Genomic DNA, 18,381 nt, shown 5'->3' with positions numbered 1-18,381 from the left:
GGGACAGCCTTCCAGTGGCAACATCGGAGCTGTGGTGTTCTGGCAGCAGCAGCAGCGGCGACCCGACATCGGAGGATCGGCCACGGGCCCGGTGGACGACAGCGTCGGGGGCTCACAGTTCACCTCGGAGCAGAGGAAGAACAAGGAGGGAAGAGACAAGGACTTTAAGATTTTTGCCTTCCATCACAGTGCCTGGTGAACTCACTGTGGTGGATGTTAAATTTGTGTCTATTGTGTGTTTTTGTCATTTTTATTATATGTATGACTGCAAGGCAACAAAATTTTCAGACCAAAAGGTCTGAATGACAATAAAGGCTACTTTACTTTACTTTAAATCTTTCATTAGCAGGAAAATCAGTAATAGAAGGACCTAAATTAATGAAAGCTGCTTGGAGAATAGAAGGGTGATTAAGGTAACTTATTTGCTTCATCTTGGAATTTAAAAGAGGGCTGGAAGCAGATTCTATTATAGTCATATAGTGTGGAAACAGGCCCTTCGGCTCAACTTGCCCACACCGGTCAACATGTCCCATCTACACTAGTCCCACTTGCCTGCGTTTGGCCCCTTTCCCTCTAAACCTGTCCGATTCATGTACCAGTCTAATTGCTTCTTAAACGCTGTTTATGTGTTGCTTAAATATTATACTTGAAAGAGGAAAACTGTGCAAGGCTAAGGGAAAGATGGAAAGATGAGTGTAACTGATAGGATAGCTCTTCAACAGATATGGCACATACATGATGAGCCAAACATGTTTTTGTGAAGTTCAATTTTATAATTCTAAAATGTGATATCTTTAAGAACAATGTTACTTCACTGACAGTAGTTATCTTATTTAGACATAGAATTCAATTTTGGTTTGCCTGATTAACCCCTCGTATTTTTCTCTCTGCAGACTACCAGCACTAGGAATTTGGGCATTAATTCTTATGACCGTAAATATACTTTGTTTGCAGTCAATCAACTAGGATTCGCAATAGCTGAGAAAAGTCAACAATGGGAATCACATCTGCCCTTCTCTCACTTGGCAACTTTCAAAGTATGGCCATTAAAAAAAATAAACAAAAGAACAGATAGTATTTATTTATAAAGCTGTTTTTATTTTACGATCTTGGGATGATCCAAAATCTCAGTCAATATGCATCCAATTAAGTAATCCTCAAATGTAGTCACTACTGCAAAGAAACATGGCAGCCGATATGCAGACAGTAATGTCTCACAACCAGCAATAAGATAAATAACAGATCATGTGTTTTATGGTGATGTTGTCTCAGGGCCAAATATTGGCCTGTTGACTATAAAAACTCCCATGGTCGTCTTTGAAAACTACTGTTTACTTTTTGTGAACGACAGTTTCCACAGAACTGCTGGCCTAGTTGAAAAGCTTAAATATATGTTGCAGGATCTGACGACAGATGAGGGGGATTATCACTGGAGAAAGACTGGATTTCTTGAATCGTTGCCTCCCCTCATTTACGTGGTAGGTGCCCAACTCGTCACTTGTTTGCTATAGGGTTGGCTTCAGAAGTAAAAGGAAATTCACAAATCCACAGAATTCAAGAACCCTCCCGAATCAAATAATTCACTTACCAATTTGATACCTTCTCCTCGACACAGCTTTTCATATTTCTGTCTCTCGGGCAGGTAATCCTTTGGACGGCCTTTCTTGGTCTCTGAAGTACTCCCCACTTTGCTTCCTTGAGAGTCCTGGGTTTCATTTGCCTTTTTTTGCTCCTCAGCTTTCATATACTCGAAATATCTAAGGTTCCCATTGGCTCGCTGATGTTCTGGATCTATAACATTTAATGTCAGTGTATAACTTTCACAGGCATCTTTTCTTATACAGTACTCACATTTCAACTTAAATACAGAAGACATTTCTCTGAACATCCTTACCCAGCTTCAGCATCTGTTTTGTGAGGTCCAGTGCCCGATCCAGGTCACCTTGCTGGTACACTGAATAACTCAGGTAGTCCAGTATGGTGATTTTGTCTATATTGGATACCTCGCCAGTATCCAACTGCCTCATTGCTTGCTCCATCCACAGTTCAGTGTGGTAGTAATCTGCATCTGAGTAAGCTATTTTCCCAAGCTCAAAGCAGTCCTCTACTGAGAGTGATGTTTTATGCTTCACACCTGAGAGAGAGAATAAAAGAGAATCATGCATTTGTATCTCAGCCATAGAGTGAACAGCACTTGTGATCTGTTCAGGAAGGAACTGCAGATGCTGGTTTATACCGAAAATAGACACAAAATGCTGGAGTAACTCAGTAGATCAGGTAGCATCTCTGGAGATGGAATAAGCGATGTTTTGGGTCGGAATCCTTCTTCAGACCCAACCTGAAATTGTTAAGCCTTTTCATATTCCCACCACCTCCTGTTCTAAAGCTAAAATTACTTTGATCCTATTGCCATCTGCTCAAAAATCTACTGTCATCAGCTAGTGTCACTATAAAAATGTAAAATCCTTTGTGCCACGTACCAGGCAGGTTTCCTTGAGAGATGGTGTCTGCATCTAGTTTGTACGTGTCTTGGAGACGCAGCAAGGCTTTGGCAGCTCCAGTCTGGTCATCATCATTAGGGAAGTACTGTCGCTGGATGGTGAGATTAGAAATGAATCCTGGAAAGATATCAGAATCAATGCGTCAAATGTAAAATTAAAGGTTGCGTTCAAACTTTTCACAAGTGGCTGCAACAACAAGGCCTGCTGCGGTTCATTGCAGTGAAGCAGGCCAGCTGCTCCAAACATGCAGGGAATGAGCTGAAATTGTTAGCCCTTTCACATTCCTACCGCCTCCTGTTCTAATTTACAACGGCTGCTTTTCCACCCATGAACAGACATTCTCTGTTAAAGACTTCCTTTACTTGATTACAGCAGCAGTGCAAACTCCCTGATTTTTCGGTTTACGTTTCCTCCCTTTCCTCTCTTCCAGGGTAGGCTTCACCTATGCTCAACTTCTATGGTGACCTCCATCAGGTGACCACCATCAGAATGAGAAAGAGACTGAATGACAGGAGGTTGGTGGGCTTGGTGTCACCAATGCAGGGGAAACCACAGAGACCACAGAATGCGATAGATGAGGTTTCAAACTTGTTGATCAAAGTTGATTTCTAACTTGCTAGTTCCAACAAAAGCTCTTCAATTTGAAATTGTATTGTAATTTGGGTCAAGCAATCTTTAACTTATACCATCTACTATTCCTTGTCATTTGCTTTCAGAAACATTAGGGGTATTTTTTTGGTTGTTGTTATTAGTTAAATAACATTATGTGCAGGGGTGGCGCAACGATAAAGTTCTGCCTCACAGCGCTTGCAACGCCAGAGACCCGGGTTCGATCCAGACTATGGGCGCTGTCTGTACGGAGTTTGTTGGTCTTCCCCGTGACCGTGTGGGTTTTATTCGGTTTCCTCCCACACTCCAAAGAAGTACAGGTCTGTAGCTTGGTATAAGTGAAACATTTGTCCCTAATGCGTGTATGATAGTGTTAATGTGTGGGGATCGGTGGTCAGTGCGGACTCAGTGGGCTGAAGGGCCTGTTTCCATGCTGTGTCTCCAAACTAAAATTGTGTATTTTCTGACTATGTTGGGGCTTTCATCCAATTAGAACACGCAGTTGGATGGCTCACAATTTTAATTCTTCAGCTGGTGTCACGCCAGCCCAGTGGACGTAAACATCTTAACGATCAACCTAGATATGGACACATTCATCCTAAACTATCCATGTTTACATTCACAAAAGCCATTAATCCTGAGCAAAGGGAAGATTGGAACGTGATTTTAACTGTGCTGAGCAGCCAAGACTGCGCAAGGACTGCCAACCTAAATCTCTGATTTCTTCAGGAGACAGCTGCTACACTGCTTTCAAGCTGCAAAAATACAAAACTAAACACAAGTGCTAAGATACATGTGATTAAAAAATCTGACCAAAACGCTCAAGTATTAGGCTTCCTTTTGTGAAGCCCTTGGTTTCTTCATGCCAGACTCTCCATCCAATTTGCAAAATGAATCGTTCCCATGCCTTTTGCTGAGTAACCCTTTCATCTGCCAAATGAGGTTTATTGAGATCTAATGCAGTCATACTGTTGGCTCCTGCGCCACTGAGCTTGGATTGCTCCTTCCACATTTAGAGACTTCTGCTTTTTAGGAGTAACTATTTCAAGATGAATTCCAGCTGCTTAAACTGGAATTTCTTTATTGGATGAAGTACAGATGTGAACTTGGAGGGTGGAGCTTGTGGTACGTCAGAGCCAAAATAGGAAAAGGCTGCAAATTCCTGCAAAGGTAATTATTTGCAAAGGTTTTAGGATGAATGCTTCTAATAGCTAAAGGCTTGATTCAGCCTTGGATGGCAATTCTTCAAATGCACTCCTGATGAATGAAAAACTGAAATGAGACACTGGACTCATTCCCGTCAGGAAATATGAAATGTATAACTATTTATAAAAAATAAATCTTCATAGTTTTTTTTTTCTATAATACACATAATACAAAGTTAATTTTAAAATCAGATCTATACATAGACTTCGATCGTTTTGTTTGTAAGTACTGTTGAACTTTATTTTTTTTTAATCCATTGATGGCAAGTCATGTCTAGTGATCCCATAGCTGCAGGATCTACTGGCAAGAAAAAGGAAATAACACCACATCAAATAGAGCATGAAATCCCACACCTAAAATAACAAGGTGTTCTTAAATCAAATAAAAAAGATCTTCAAAGGAAACACAGAAGGCAAACATCTGCCCGTGAATAATACTGGATGCAACATTGATAAAGTCATGGTATGCTGTTCAAGGTACACTGCTGGTGATCTTTTACGTTATTAATTCTAATTGTGGCTTCATGTCAAACATTTCTAAAAACAATAAAATTAACAGTGTCGCTGTAATTAAAATGCAAATCTTCATAGAATCCAGGCTCTTTTCAAAATGCCACTGGCAAATGCCAAGAATGGGAAAACAAGATGGTAATTACTCTGAACAAAATGACCATATTACCCCGAAACAAAAATATTAATTGCTTTTGTCATATTTGTAACCTAGGTTGCAAGTAGATTTTTAAATTATGTTTCTCTTGTCTCAAAGTAAGGAGACACTCATTCAAATTTGAACTGAGATTATATCACTTCACCCGAATTGTAGTGAATTTTTGGAATTCTCACCAGAGGGTAGTGGACACTCATTTGCCAAATATATTAAAACCAGAGATCAGAATGTTTTTGGATATTAAGGAATTTATGCAACAAGGGGCTAGTACAGGAAAGTGATAATGGGGTAAATTATCAGCGAAGGTCTTAAAGAATGACAGCAGACGCAAGGAGCCTTTTCGTTTTGTTCTCTCTTACACTTTGCCACTCAAGGCAACACATTTCTAGAAAAAGGACAAACATTAATTTGTTTCTTGCAAATGCACTCAGGATTCAAGGATTCAGGCTAAAGTCTGAAAAGGTTACAATGCTTCGAAAAAAGGTCAGAGAATGGATTGCTCTGGCTTTGCAGACAATAGTGATGCAGTGAGTGAATTAATGGGGGAAAAACCCAACAAACGGCAAAGGGACAAAGAGTTAGATGAAGAGTAAGACAGTTTGTCAATTGGTCTACTTAGAAGATGATTTACCACTAACCATCTGACATATCTTTGAGGACCAGATTTTCCAGCTCCAACCACTCCGTGTTCAATCGTTTCATCAATTTAAATGCATTTACTGGATGGCCAAGGAATCCTTCGGGATCTTTTGTAGCTGTCTCTGTAAGTAGGTCCAGTTTTTCGGCCCACCTATTAATGTACAAAGAAATTACCTCTGGGATCTAATAAAATGTTTTACTGGTAAGTAAACTAACATGAATTGCAATTGTTTAATGTACAAGCTCATTAAACACTCTAAAGGAGATTTAAAAAAAAGATTAAGAACCAAATGTTGTGTAATGAAAGCTTTCAAAACTCCAACCAATTTGCCCACCGTTTGATTTCTCCTAGTTTCCTTTCTTCAGCTTTGATGTAGTCTTTCAACGAGGTCACCAGATCTTTCTCTGTGTATAGAAGATCTGTCATCTGACCTGCTCATGGAAAATGAAACGGATTATACAACCTATTCAAGGAGTTTCATTTCAAGAAAATATACACCTCTATAAAATAATTTGGGGAATAGTTATTTTAGCATACTGACACATAGTCATTTTAAATGGCTCCAAACCTGCATTTCTTCTCTGACATGCAAATTATATACACAGTCCATTATCTGACTGCCTGCTCCCATTTGGGAATTAGTCGATTTCAAATTCTCTTACAATTCTCACAATATAATTGCTTCGCCCCACACATCATTGCAATAAGTTAATTAAGGATAATGTCATGGTGTAACTTGTGTGCAACCATGGAACTTTGGACTGTCGAAGCAATTGAAATTCTGCAGTCAACAAAATACAGGAATTGTAAGACGACACAGTTCCGCACATTTACACTTCAACAATCCTGGTTACTGCTTGATGCAATAAAATTGAGTTGTTGACTATTCATAGCAATCTACAACACACCCAGGCACGATGAGAGGAAAACTCCAATAATGGAGGATAAAAACCCCAGAAAATGTTGGAAGAAATGCAGGCGACATCAGCAAAATACAAACCAGTCAACATTGCAGGCCTTTTTTATTTTTATTTCAGAGTGTCAACATTTGCTGTGTTTTAAAAAAAATTTCCATTAATGAAATGATCACTCTTTCTTTACATTGAAAGCTCCAGTCTTCTTCATATAATACTGCTTAGTGCTTTGTTTTATAATTTCATGTGATGCTTAGTTCAGGTTGTTACAGAAAATGTGCCTGGACAGTTAACATGAAATATTCTTTAACAACTATGATTAAAAAAAATGCTGGAAACACTCTGTCCAGGTAACACCTGAGGAGAGCGAAACAGGGTTAACTGCCTTAGACCTGCGAAGTATAAGCTGTTTAATTTTAGATTTCCATTATGAATTAGTGAGACATTGGCCATTGGTGTGAACTTTAATACAAGATCCTTAGCTTTAACCTTCTGGAAATGACTCAAATTATAGAGAAATAATATATTTTTATTAGCAACTAATACTGAAACAAAAAAAAAGGAAGATCATGCTCACCAATTGATGTGTAGAAGTCGTTATGCGCCTGGGTGATGGAGATCAGGACTAAAATGCACCAGATTTTTACCCATGCCATGTTGGCTTTATTCTGGCACAATATGGGCCTTCTGCAAAGGTGGAGGAGAAATAATCATTTCAGAGAAGAAATACGACCAATAATGAAAGTAACTTGGCCAGGTTGAATTATTTGAAGGCTATTAAAATAGATTTTAATAAGCTTACACTCTACCCAATTACTCTGTAGAAACACTTTCACCTGAAGGACCGCAAGGATTAAAGAAGGCATTTCATATTTTTGCAGTTAAGAATGGGCAATAAATGCTTCACTTTCCAGCACATGCTGTATGATGTAGCTGAATAAACTATCTTTACCGTGGCATCATTAATAAATGAGATTACTTGTTCTAACTTACAGATTATTGAATCTTACAATAATAAAGCACAGGAGGAGGTTATTCCAACCATCACATCTTGGCCAACTATTTGAAAGAGCTATTAATCAATCCTCAGTTCTTCACATTTTGGTAACATTTCTCCTGCAACAATAAGCCTGATTGACTTTTGAAAGTTCTATTGAATCTTCTTTCACCTTCATATCAGATCATTGCAATTCGTTGCATAAACAGTATTCAAAATTAGCAATTGTTTTCTCAAAATGAGATACAAGATGGTGGTTTCAGTAATTAAACAATGAAAGCCATTGACAGTGAAATATTTCTGCCCCCCACAGAGCCTGCCTGATTTGTTCCGTACAACCCGGAATTTTCTATTTTTATTCCAATTTTATGTTGTTGTTTTGCAGCCCGCCTTACTTCAAACGTTCTGCACTCACACCACATCCAATCATGAACAGTGGTGGACAATTAAACGGCCACAAGGGAGATCATGGCTTTGCGGTTCAAATATCATATTTCCACATTTGCAGATTTATTTTCTGTAAGAAAATCATTGATTATTTTTGATACATTTAGAAATTATACTTTGATGGGGCAGATAAAGTTAAGGTGTGGCTGATGTTTTTAGATACAGGAAGTTAACCTTTTGATTGGCAACTTGTGATTGTCTGGTTTCTCATCAAAGGAGAAGGACAACAAAAATCAACATGAAATGACCGTGATGTACATACGTTGCACATAAACTTTGCAGGTATGATGCTTGGATTGTGATGAAATATTCTATGAGATTTATGATCTACATTAAGTTGAAATGCAGTACTTACATATGATGTGTCTGGTCACATTCACTCCAGCTTGGTGCATATTTCTCTATGACTCACGTATAATGCAAGTTGTGGCTCTTGCCCCAATTAGAAAGATTAGCTTCAAGGCCCGAAATTTGAGCATATAAATCCAGGTGGATATTCAGGACTTTTAAAATATGCTTTAGAAAATGTTTTAAAACTAATTATGTCTTAACTTTAGGTAGACACAAAGTGCTGGAGTAACTCAGCGGATCAGGTATCAACTCTGGAGAAAAAGGATGGGTGATGTGTCGAGTCGGGACACAAATGTGAAATGTCACCTATCTTTTTTTCTCAGAAGATGTTGCCTGACCTGTTGAGTTACTCCAGCACTTTGTGTCTATCTTTATGTCTTAACTTTTTCCAGTTTTAATGAAAGGTCTTCAACCTAAACATTTTTTTCCTCTTACCAATGATGGCTAACCTCCCAAATATCTTTAGCACTTTATGGGCACACACTTACCCAAACTTTCTTGGGATAGTAAGAATTGGGCGAAACATGACTGAAATCTATTTTTTAATTTGTCAAAGTTATAAAAAGATAATATTATTGACTTTAAAGTAAGGAAATAGAATTAGGCTAGGATATAAAAGATCCATCATAATTAATCAAGATATATTTCAAGGGATAGAATATGCATTTGGATAGACAAGAGCTTATTAAGGATATCAGCATGGTTTTGTATGATGGAGGTCATGTCTTTTGAACCTGATTGTGTTTTTTGAAGGAATCAAAAAGGTTGATGAAGGCAAACCCATAGATGTTGTCTATATGGACCAGCAAGGGATTTGATAAGGTTCTGCATGATAGACTGCTCTGGAATGTTTCATTGTATGGGATCCAGGGAGAGCTAACTGACTGATTAGAGAATTGGCTTTAAGCAAAGAACCAGAGTGTGATGGTGCAAGATTGTTTATCAGACTGGAGACCTGTGACTACTGGAGTGCCTCAGGGATCGGTGCTGGGCCCATTGCTACATGTGGTTTACATCAACTATTTAGATGAGAATGTAATATACAAGGCATGATTAGAAGTTTGCAGATAACACAAAAGTGGGTGGTATCGTAGATAGCAAAGATGGTTACTAAAAATTACAGCAGGATCTTGAGCAGTTGGGCAGGTGGGCATTTGGGGAAGCCAAACCAGGGCAGGACCTTTAAGGTGAATGGCAGGAAACTGGGGATATGGAATTGCCGGTGCATAGTTACTTGCAAGTTACGTCACAGGTAGATAGGGTGACAAAGGATTTTGTTACATTGGCCTTCATAAGTAGGGTACTTAGTATACAAGTTGGAATGTTATGTCACAGTTGTACAATACGTTGGTGTGGCCGTATTTGAAATATTGTGTGCAGATTTCTGTCACCCTGCTGCAGGAAGAATGATGGTAAGCTGGAAAGAGTTCAGAGAAGATTTACGAGGATGTTGCCAGGATTTGAGGGGCTGAGCTATAGGGGGAGGTTGTGCAGGCTAGAACTTTATACCTTTGAGTGCAGGGAGGATGAGGGGTTATCTTATAGCGGCGTTTAGGATCATGAGGGAAATAGATATGTTGAATGTAATATTTTACTCAGAGTGGGGGAATCAAGAACCAGGGAATATACATTTAAGGTGAGAGGGGAAAGATTTAATAGGAACTTGAGAGATAGCATTTTCACACAGAGGGTGGTATATATGGAACGAGCTGCCAGAGGAGGTAGTTGAGGTAGGTACTATAACAACCTTTGAAAGACATTTGGGCAAATCCACCCCAGAGTCTTTGACATACTCCACCTTGCCTAATATTTTGTTCTAATGCAGCTTGGTTTTTTTCACAATACATATATAAAAACATGTTGAAGAGAATCCACAGTTAAGTATTTTCTTCCTTTATTTTTCAAAAGTCTAGTATGCAATTCAGAAGGAGTCAGTAATCAGTCCTCCTAAACTACTCAGTATTTTAAAATATAGAAATAAAGAAGTGCAGGCGCTGGTTAATACACAAAAGGACACAAAGTGCTGGAGTAATTCAGCAAATTGGGCAGCATCTATGGAGAATATAGACAGATGGCGGTTCTGGTCGAGATCCTTCTTCAGACTGAATTTCTACAGTATTTCTACGGATTACTGTTGAGTGGGAAGCTTGAACTCAAATATACAGGTGACTTCTTTGCAATTTACACATGATATCCTTCAACTTCAAATTGATCAGGAGTCCCTGTTGCCACACTCAGTCAAATGCTGATTCAAGGGCAGTAACTCTCGTCTTATCTTTAGAATTTAGTTCTGTGGTCCATATATGGTTCAAAACCGTAAAGTTGTCTGGAGCAGAAGGGGTCTGGCAAAACAGTAACATGACAGGTCATCAGTGAGTAAGTACTTATTCACAGTACCCTCAGAAATGCATTCTGTCATTTTGCTGATGATTAAGAACAGATTACCCAAGCAGTAATTATCCAGATTGGATATGTCCTGTTTTTTTTTGGTGAACTTGATATACCCGGGGAGTTTCCCCTGAAAGTTCGGTATTTGCTATTGCTGTAACTGTTCAAAACTAATTTAGTAGAACATGCAACTAGTTCTGGAGTCCAGGTCTTCAGTACTACCGTTGGAATGTTGTCTAGAATCATAGAAAAATAGGTGCAGGAGTAGGCCTTTCGGCCCATCGAGCCAGCACTGCCATTCAATATAATCATGGCTGAACAACTAAAATCAGTATCCCGTTCCTGCTTTTTCTCCATGTCCCTTGATTCCTTTAGCCCCAAGAGCTAAATCTAACTCTCTTGAAAACATCCAGTGAATTGGCATCCACTGCCTTCTGTGGCAGAGAATTCCACAGATTCACAACTCTCTGGGTGAAAAAGTGTTTCCTCATCTCAGTCCTAAATGGCCTACACCTTATTCTTAAACAGTGACCCCTAGTTCCGGACTCCCCCAACATCTGGAACATTTTTCCTGCATCTAGCCTGTCCAACCCTTTAAGATCCAGTTGCATATCCTTTGCTATGTTATAGTGTTTTCAGCTATTTTTTCATATTATGTGGTGCATTGAAGCAACTAATTTTATTGGAAGACGTGATTGAAGGAAAATGAAAACAGAATGTGCTATGCACCAGTAAATTCTGATAAATTGTGCCAATGGTTTTCTTCTCCTTGACCTTACAATGTCATTCATAGAAATAAAATTATAATTATCTTAGCTTCTCTCATGTAGTAATATAGCAGTAACACTCTCAAAGTTAAGCACTTCTCAGTTGGGTGTACTGCATACCACTGCATTGTGCCACAGAAAGCTTTTGTTAATAGAGAAAGCACCACTATTTCCTTATGATTCCTATGGCAAACAGCTGGATGCTAATGTAATGCCATTCAATACTCAGTTGTTCCGTTCCGATTTATTAATTAATACATAGAATAAATAAAATATATTGCTTCTCTATTAATGTGTGGGAGGGGAGGCATTGGGAATACATTAGGTTACAATGTTTGCAGTTTGCTTCAAGTGAAATTATACAAATAACCAATTTAATTTTGCTCCTTAAGCATTTGAATTTCATTAAGCCTCAAATTCAAACATTACACAAATAGTGTCTGACAACAGCCACCTATTGATTCAAGTGGAGTTCATATAGTTTTAGGATACAGGTGCATACTGGAGTAATGAGCTGTGCATTAAAAGACTTGGATCAGAAATCCAGAGACCCGAGTTTGAAGCACTCCATAACTTTGGGGCTCAATAGTTCCAATTGTAGTGAAAAATCCATTGTTTCTTTCAAAAGAAAATGTTGATTCCATTCTGGAACCATACAATCTCACAGTACAAAAATTCTGTGTCGTCCAACATTTATTAGCCATTTCTACCTCCCCTTAAAATGAGAAGCTTGCAGAGGAAATTTAATAGTCAACTGCATTTGAGAGCCCAGAGTCAGGTACAGACTGGGAAAGGATGACAGATTTCTTCCTCAGAAGGAAATCAGTGAACCAAGTGGGTTTGTAATGACATCCATAACACAGCAAAGTCAGTAATGGACCGAATGACATTTTGTTCTGTGAAACTCTGTGTTTCCTCTCCTCCATTGCAATGCCACAAAGGATTCTCGGTGACCAATGCAGTGGTCTAATCAGGAGTTCACAATTGCCATCCTTGATTGACGACAAAAAGGTTCACCAATCAGAGTTGAGTTCATTGCTGATTCTCAACCTTTTTACCCATGCGGAACTCTTGAAATAATTTTCATGTCTAAGGGAACCCTTACATAAAAAGTATTATATATCTTTATTAATCTCTTTCTTTCTCTTTAATAAACTTAAAGTTCATAGGGCAAACATAATATATTTTTATGATAACTCGTTTAGGCACAAAATAACTTGTGCTTTTCTCGTTGACAATGCAAATAAAAAAACTGAAATCAAACTGCTTGTTCAAGAGACCTCATAAGGAGGTTTTCATTCACACAAAAAAAAAGAGAGAGCGAGAACAACACACATAAACTTTTGATAAACTTACAAAAATAAACAGAAATATACTTAAATTTTTGAAATTCATATAACATTCCTAAATGATGGGTAAAAATGATTAAATAACGTGGGTGAATGAGGGGCTATACCTGCATGCCAGGAACCACACACAGGACTGATGGAGATCATGCTTGTGTCTGTACTCGAGTGAGTCACTTGATGATACACAAATCAGTCACGTGCAGCTTCTGTCCACTGACCACTAAAGGCCGGTTCACACTGGCGCCGTATAAACGTCGCTAAATATATTCCTTATGATTATGATACTTTTAAATGATATAACAGGTTGAAGACTTTATTATAATACCCAAGAATATGCCGTATGTGTTTACATATGATTAGCCTATTTATCACTATTTCTCTCGGAACCCTTAACGACCTCTCGCGGAACCCCAGCGTTCCAGGGAACTGCGGTTGAGATACACTGATCTGCACTGATAGCATATTAAGCATTTCTAACATCTAATTTTCAGAAGGAAATGTGAAGTTAACTTTCATGAAGCAATTGTATGGGCCAAATATTTTTACTAAAATTATTAGTTTCAGTGAATGCAAGTTTTGCCATACATTTACAGTACACTGATAGCACTCGATGCCAAAGTCAACCCTCCCCCACACAACCATGAAAATGGGGCTTCATAAGCTGGCAAGAACATTCAAGTGGAATGTAATTGGAGTCAATCTGGCTCAAGAGTGGTAATGCAAGATATGATCGTTCCTGAACGGGAAGCAGCCTGAATTTTAATTCAACAGTAAATTTGCAGCCAGCCATGGTGAAGTTCCAAGTAGTGAGCCTGAAGCGATGCACTTTTCATTAGAGCAAACGGTATACAATTGTGCATAAGTCAGGATGATGAGTTTATTGGGTTAAGAGAATTAACTGGGCACACACTGAAAGGATTTAATATGCATGTGTACACTTGTCTCTTTCAGCATATGCTACTGAAAAATCAAAGGCAAAATAAGTACGCATCTTCCTATCAGCACAGATGCTCTCGCCCAGCAAGTCCCCTCATGCCTTCATATAGCAACAAGGTAGACCAGCCCAAGTTAAAGCTTGAAGGGAACAAGTGTTCAAGTTCAAGTGAGTTTATTGTCATGTGTCCCTGATAGGACAATTAAATTATTGCTTTGCTGCAGCACACAGAACATAGTAGGCATTTACTTCAACATGGAAAGGGTCTGAGCACAAAGGCATAAAATAAGCAAGCTGGCACACATTAACCAATAACCCAGCTATAAGCAAATAGCCCAATTCTTTGAGGGTACAATGGAAGGGAAGAATTCCAAGGGAGTAGACCATGACAACAAATCTGGAGTTCAAAGGTGGACTGACATTGAACTAGGTGATCTTTTCAGTAATCAAGCTGGTGCCAAGTGCACTGCACCCAATGAGGATATCCTGAGGGGGAGTGGGGAAGAGAATTACAAGTTAAAGAATAAAAAGAGTCCAGGATCACCATTAACTCCGTGCAGGCTTGCATTTTGCTGTGTAGGTGTTAGTGAAAGGAATGCATTAGATTGCTTTCTCACTGTCTAAGCCAATGATAAGGCATATACATCTCATCCACAGTAAGCCACTGCCAGTGGGGAAGATTTCAAACTAATGTTAGCCCGCTGACAAATGAGTATCAACTATGCAGAGCACCAGCTGTTCAAGCATTTGGTCGTCTGGCACTGGTGTAAAGCAAAACCACAGCAACCTGCAAATCTCATTGTGCAGCATCTATTTATGCCACGTTCTATGCACAAAGGAGACCAAACTATATGTGGTCAATGCTGCACTTTATGGACACACAAAATCAAGACCCATGCAATCTTAAATTGAACAATAGTAGAGCAGAGATAATTCTAAAGTAGAAAACTACTTAAGTGCAATGCTTAAACACAGATAGCACAGATTAAATTAGGCTAGGTTAAAATATAGCAATATCCTATCAAAAGTTATGAAGTGATTGACCAGTTTTGATGGAAGAATGTTTGCTCTTTGGTTATCGTCTTTCAAACATTAACATTCATCTAAACATCAGGAAGCCTAAATTCTAGCCACATATAACAATTTAAATTGATCTCCCAAAACTAGAAAATACTGTAAACATGTGTCTTGGATCAGAAACACTAAAATTTGCTTTCTCTTTTCACAGATGCTGCTTGACCTGCTGACTGTTTGGACCATTTTATGTTTTTATTTCAGATTTACACTTACTTTTTTTGGATTTCACCTCTTATCTGATGGAGAGCACCACTATACAGCACTCCCCTTGGGCACAATGTGCTGAAGAATTTGAGCAAGTTTTGACTCCTCAACTTTTGATTCATTGTGCTGAAACCTGGAATATACAGGTAGGTGGCAGGTAGGAATACGAGCTGGGAAATTGATCTCTGTTTGTTTGTTCATTATTGTCACATGTAATAAGATATAGGGAAGAGTTTGCATGCTATGGATCATTCATCCTTTGATCATAGTTTGCTCAGCTGGATTAGTGCTGGTCTATACTTTCATTCCATTCACTTGTATTTCTAACAATTTCAGAAAAAGCTTTTATCCGAGTGCAGTCCAGTTAAAAAAAGACTAGGGATCAGAAGTCTGAGAAGATTTGACATGATGCTGAATAATCTATCAAGCTTCAACATATGTACGGTTTAGAGCATATCGACTGGCTGTGTCATGGCCTGACCCAGAATTGTGAATGTTCCAGAACGAAGGATGCTGCAGAAAGTGGTGGATAATGCTCAGATCATCATTAGTATAGTGAAAGATTCCACAGTAAATACAGCCTCAAGACAACATCAAAGACCCACATCACCCAAGCTACAGTCACTTCTTGCTGCTATTATTGGCAAGAAGGTAGAGGAGCCTAAAAATCATTACTTCTAGGTTAATCTCATCAACAATCAGGTTTCATGAACTACCCTGCACAAGCCTAACCACAACCCTAAATCGGCACCAAACCACTTGGGATTTTGCATTACTATGGATGCTCTACATATTTTAGTTTTTTTTTTACTGTCATTGGCTGGTTTACTTAGAATAAGCAAAAAGATGAACAAAATATTCTCTTCTCACAAACAAAAAATATTTCTCAGTAGAAATTTCCCAATCAGTACTACCCTGGTTTACTTAGAATAAGGCAAAATAATTGCTAAAAGGAACTGGCCACGAAGAAAACATTGTCAGTAGAAATTTCCCTGCCTGCATTAGGAGAAGAAAAGTATTCAGTACCTGTTAACATTGAGATATAAACTTCAAAATATACCCATAAATTTAATTTAGATTGTATTCAACCCATCCATGGCAGCTCTGATCATAATCAGACCAGGTCTTCAGATTTTCCATTGAGAATATTTTTCATCATCTGCTCAAACACTTCAGTATCATCAATCCCAGGAAATTGTATGGACCAAAATTCCAATCATCTCACTCAGATCCTGGCTACTGTTAGTACAATTTCTCCATTCCAAAAGTGATCTTGAATGCCAGAGAAATAGCTTGCCTTCCAAAACTAAAACTGAAACTTTAATCTGGTGTTACTTTTTGAAATTGTTGTAATTCTCAATTCATTTTTTAATTCGTAAACTATTGATGTGACAAACTCAAAATAGAAATAATATAGCTAAAATAAATGTTAATATATTTTCAACATTGAAACCACATTTGCATTAAACCCATTCTCCCTGCTTATCCAAATTTTAATAGTCAATAGTCAGATTTATTTGTCACATGCACAATGAAGTGCAGTGAAACAAATTTTCCTGACAACAAGTATTCATGCAGAGAAGAACAGGAGGGTTATTGTGGGGAAGGGAAGCAGGTAATAAAGTATTTTTAAAAGAAGTCTTTAAGAAGGAACTGCAGATGCTGGAAAATCGTAGGTAGACAAAAATGCTGGAGAAAGAAGTCTGTTTTTAAAGAAGTCTGATTATTTTTGCAAGGAAACAAGTGACATTTTGCATATAGCAAAATCCCATAATAACAATATAATGAATGACAAGTTTGTCTTCTGAATTGTTATCGTTGAAGGGCTAGATACCAGGAATCCCATCCCTCAAAGCATTATTTTTTTAAATATTTCAGTGGGATCTTTAGCATTCACCTCAGGATACATCAGACCAGTTAATTCTTCCACTAGTGCAATGCTCTCTCACACTACACTATTTTCTCTCTGTTCATAATTTGCACAAATTTTAAGTCTAACGAGCCCCCATCCTCTAATTGAACCATTGTATGATTGCTAAGGTAACAGTAACGCAGGGAAGAGACTTTTTTTTTCTACACTTATCAGTACAGTACCTTCATTCCTGTGTGGAAGGGAGGGAGGGAGAGCCCTGGAGCTATTTGCAGAAAGAATTTTCAGTAATGAGTTATACTCCCTTTGCTGTCAACGGCAACATTTTCAGTCTAAAAACCAAATCATTCTACCTCAAATCAAAAACAAAAAGTAGGTTTATCCCTGCTTTTATTACAAATTTCACACACATAGATTTCCCTTTTCTTCCTTCTCCTAATGAATTAGTTTTGCTCCTTTCCTTAACGTATAATTTATCCATTTTGTTAGATGCGCTAGTTGTTATTCTCATCCGTTTCATGCCCATCCACACGCCCTTGAGGTGTGCTGATATGTTTTCATGTACTCTTGCAATCCTTGTGTTGAAGATACCCTCACTGTGCTATTAGGCAAGACTCAGTAACGTTGAATATGTTCAATTCAAGATGGACAGAGACCAAGAGAACCTGATGATATTGTAGCCTGTAGGCCTTTGCTGTCCTCGCCTTTCTGGGTGGTGGAGATCATATATCAGGTTGGTATATCAGATGGAGCTAAACTGTCCACTTTCTTGGGCTATGAATATTGGGCTACAACCACCCAGTGTTGTTGCTCAATAAATCTGCAGTGATACTTATTCCTTGTTTCACAATGATCTGATTCTCTTCCCCCTTCCCTCTTTATCTTTACACTCTTTTTCTGAGGTGGATTAAAAAAAAGGATTGGCCTTCTGAATATTTATTCCCTACCATAGAGAATTTTAATTCTCATAGTTCTTCCCTTAACACCAGAAAAGCTTTACAAGCCAAAATGGAAAGAGCAAAATTACTACAGGAAGGAATTTCAAATGTTCAAACGAAAAACTAAATAAGCTACTATTTCTTCAGTTCAGAAGCAGATCTGTAATTTTATATATAAATCATCACATAAATTCAACAGTATAATTCACATTAATTATAAAGCCCTTATAAATTGTAGACCTACCCATTATATTTCAAATCTATCCATGATATAAAGTATTCTCAAGTATCCAGTCTAACTTGAATCACTGTTCTTGTTGCATTCCAAAATCATGGAATATTGCCATGTGTTGACAAATTCATGATCTTGATCACTTTCTCGTTCAGCACTAACTCACCATCTCATGGCTGTCCCAGTTGACAGGTCCAATTTATCCTCTGAAACACACCATGCTTCAAAAGAATAATTCCGTTCCCGTATCAAAGATCTCAAATTTCAGCAACTCCAAGCCTCATGCTCTTG

At 38.3% G+C, this 18,381-nt stretch overlaps 1 protein-coding gene across 5 annotated transcripts in view; it reads right to left on the bottom strand.

The window, feature by feature from the left end:
- The window catches only part of LOC129712939 (prolyl 4-hydroxylase subunit alpha-1-like), a 63,588-nt gene that overhangs the window by 27,215 nt on the left and 17,992 nt on the right, over nt 1-18,381 (bottom strand). For all 5 annotated transcript variants that reach the window (XM_055661729.1, XM_055661732.1, XM_055661727.1 and 2 more), the window contains exons 2-7: nt 7,114-7,223; nt 5,957-6,053; nt 5,621-5,772; nt 2,481-2,618; nt 1,895-2,134; nt 1,589-1,791 (exon numbers count right to left, since the gene is read on the bottom strand). In XM_055661729.1, coding sequence (XP_055517704.1) covers nt 1,589-1,791; nt 1,895-2,134; nt 2,481-2,618; nt 5,621-5,772; nt 5,957-6,053; nt 7,114-7,192 — 909 coding nt within the window. In that variant the 5' untranslated portion in view covers nt 7,193-7,223. The remainder of the gene's footprint in view (nt 1-1,588; nt 1,792-1,894; nt 2,135-2,480; nt 2,619-5,620; nt 5,773-5,956; nt 6,054-7,113; nt 7,224-18,381) is intronic.

This window comes from Leucoraja erinacea, chromosome 34 (genome assembly GCF_028641065.1).
Source record: "Leucoraja erinacea ecotype New England chromosome 34, Leri_hhj_1, whole genome shotgun sequence".
Lineage (NCBI taxonomy): Eukaryota > Metazoa > Chordata > Chondrichthyes > Rajiformes > Rajidae > Leucoraja > Leucoraja erinaceus.
This window is presented reverse-complemented; position numbering and strand designations above follow the sequence as displayed.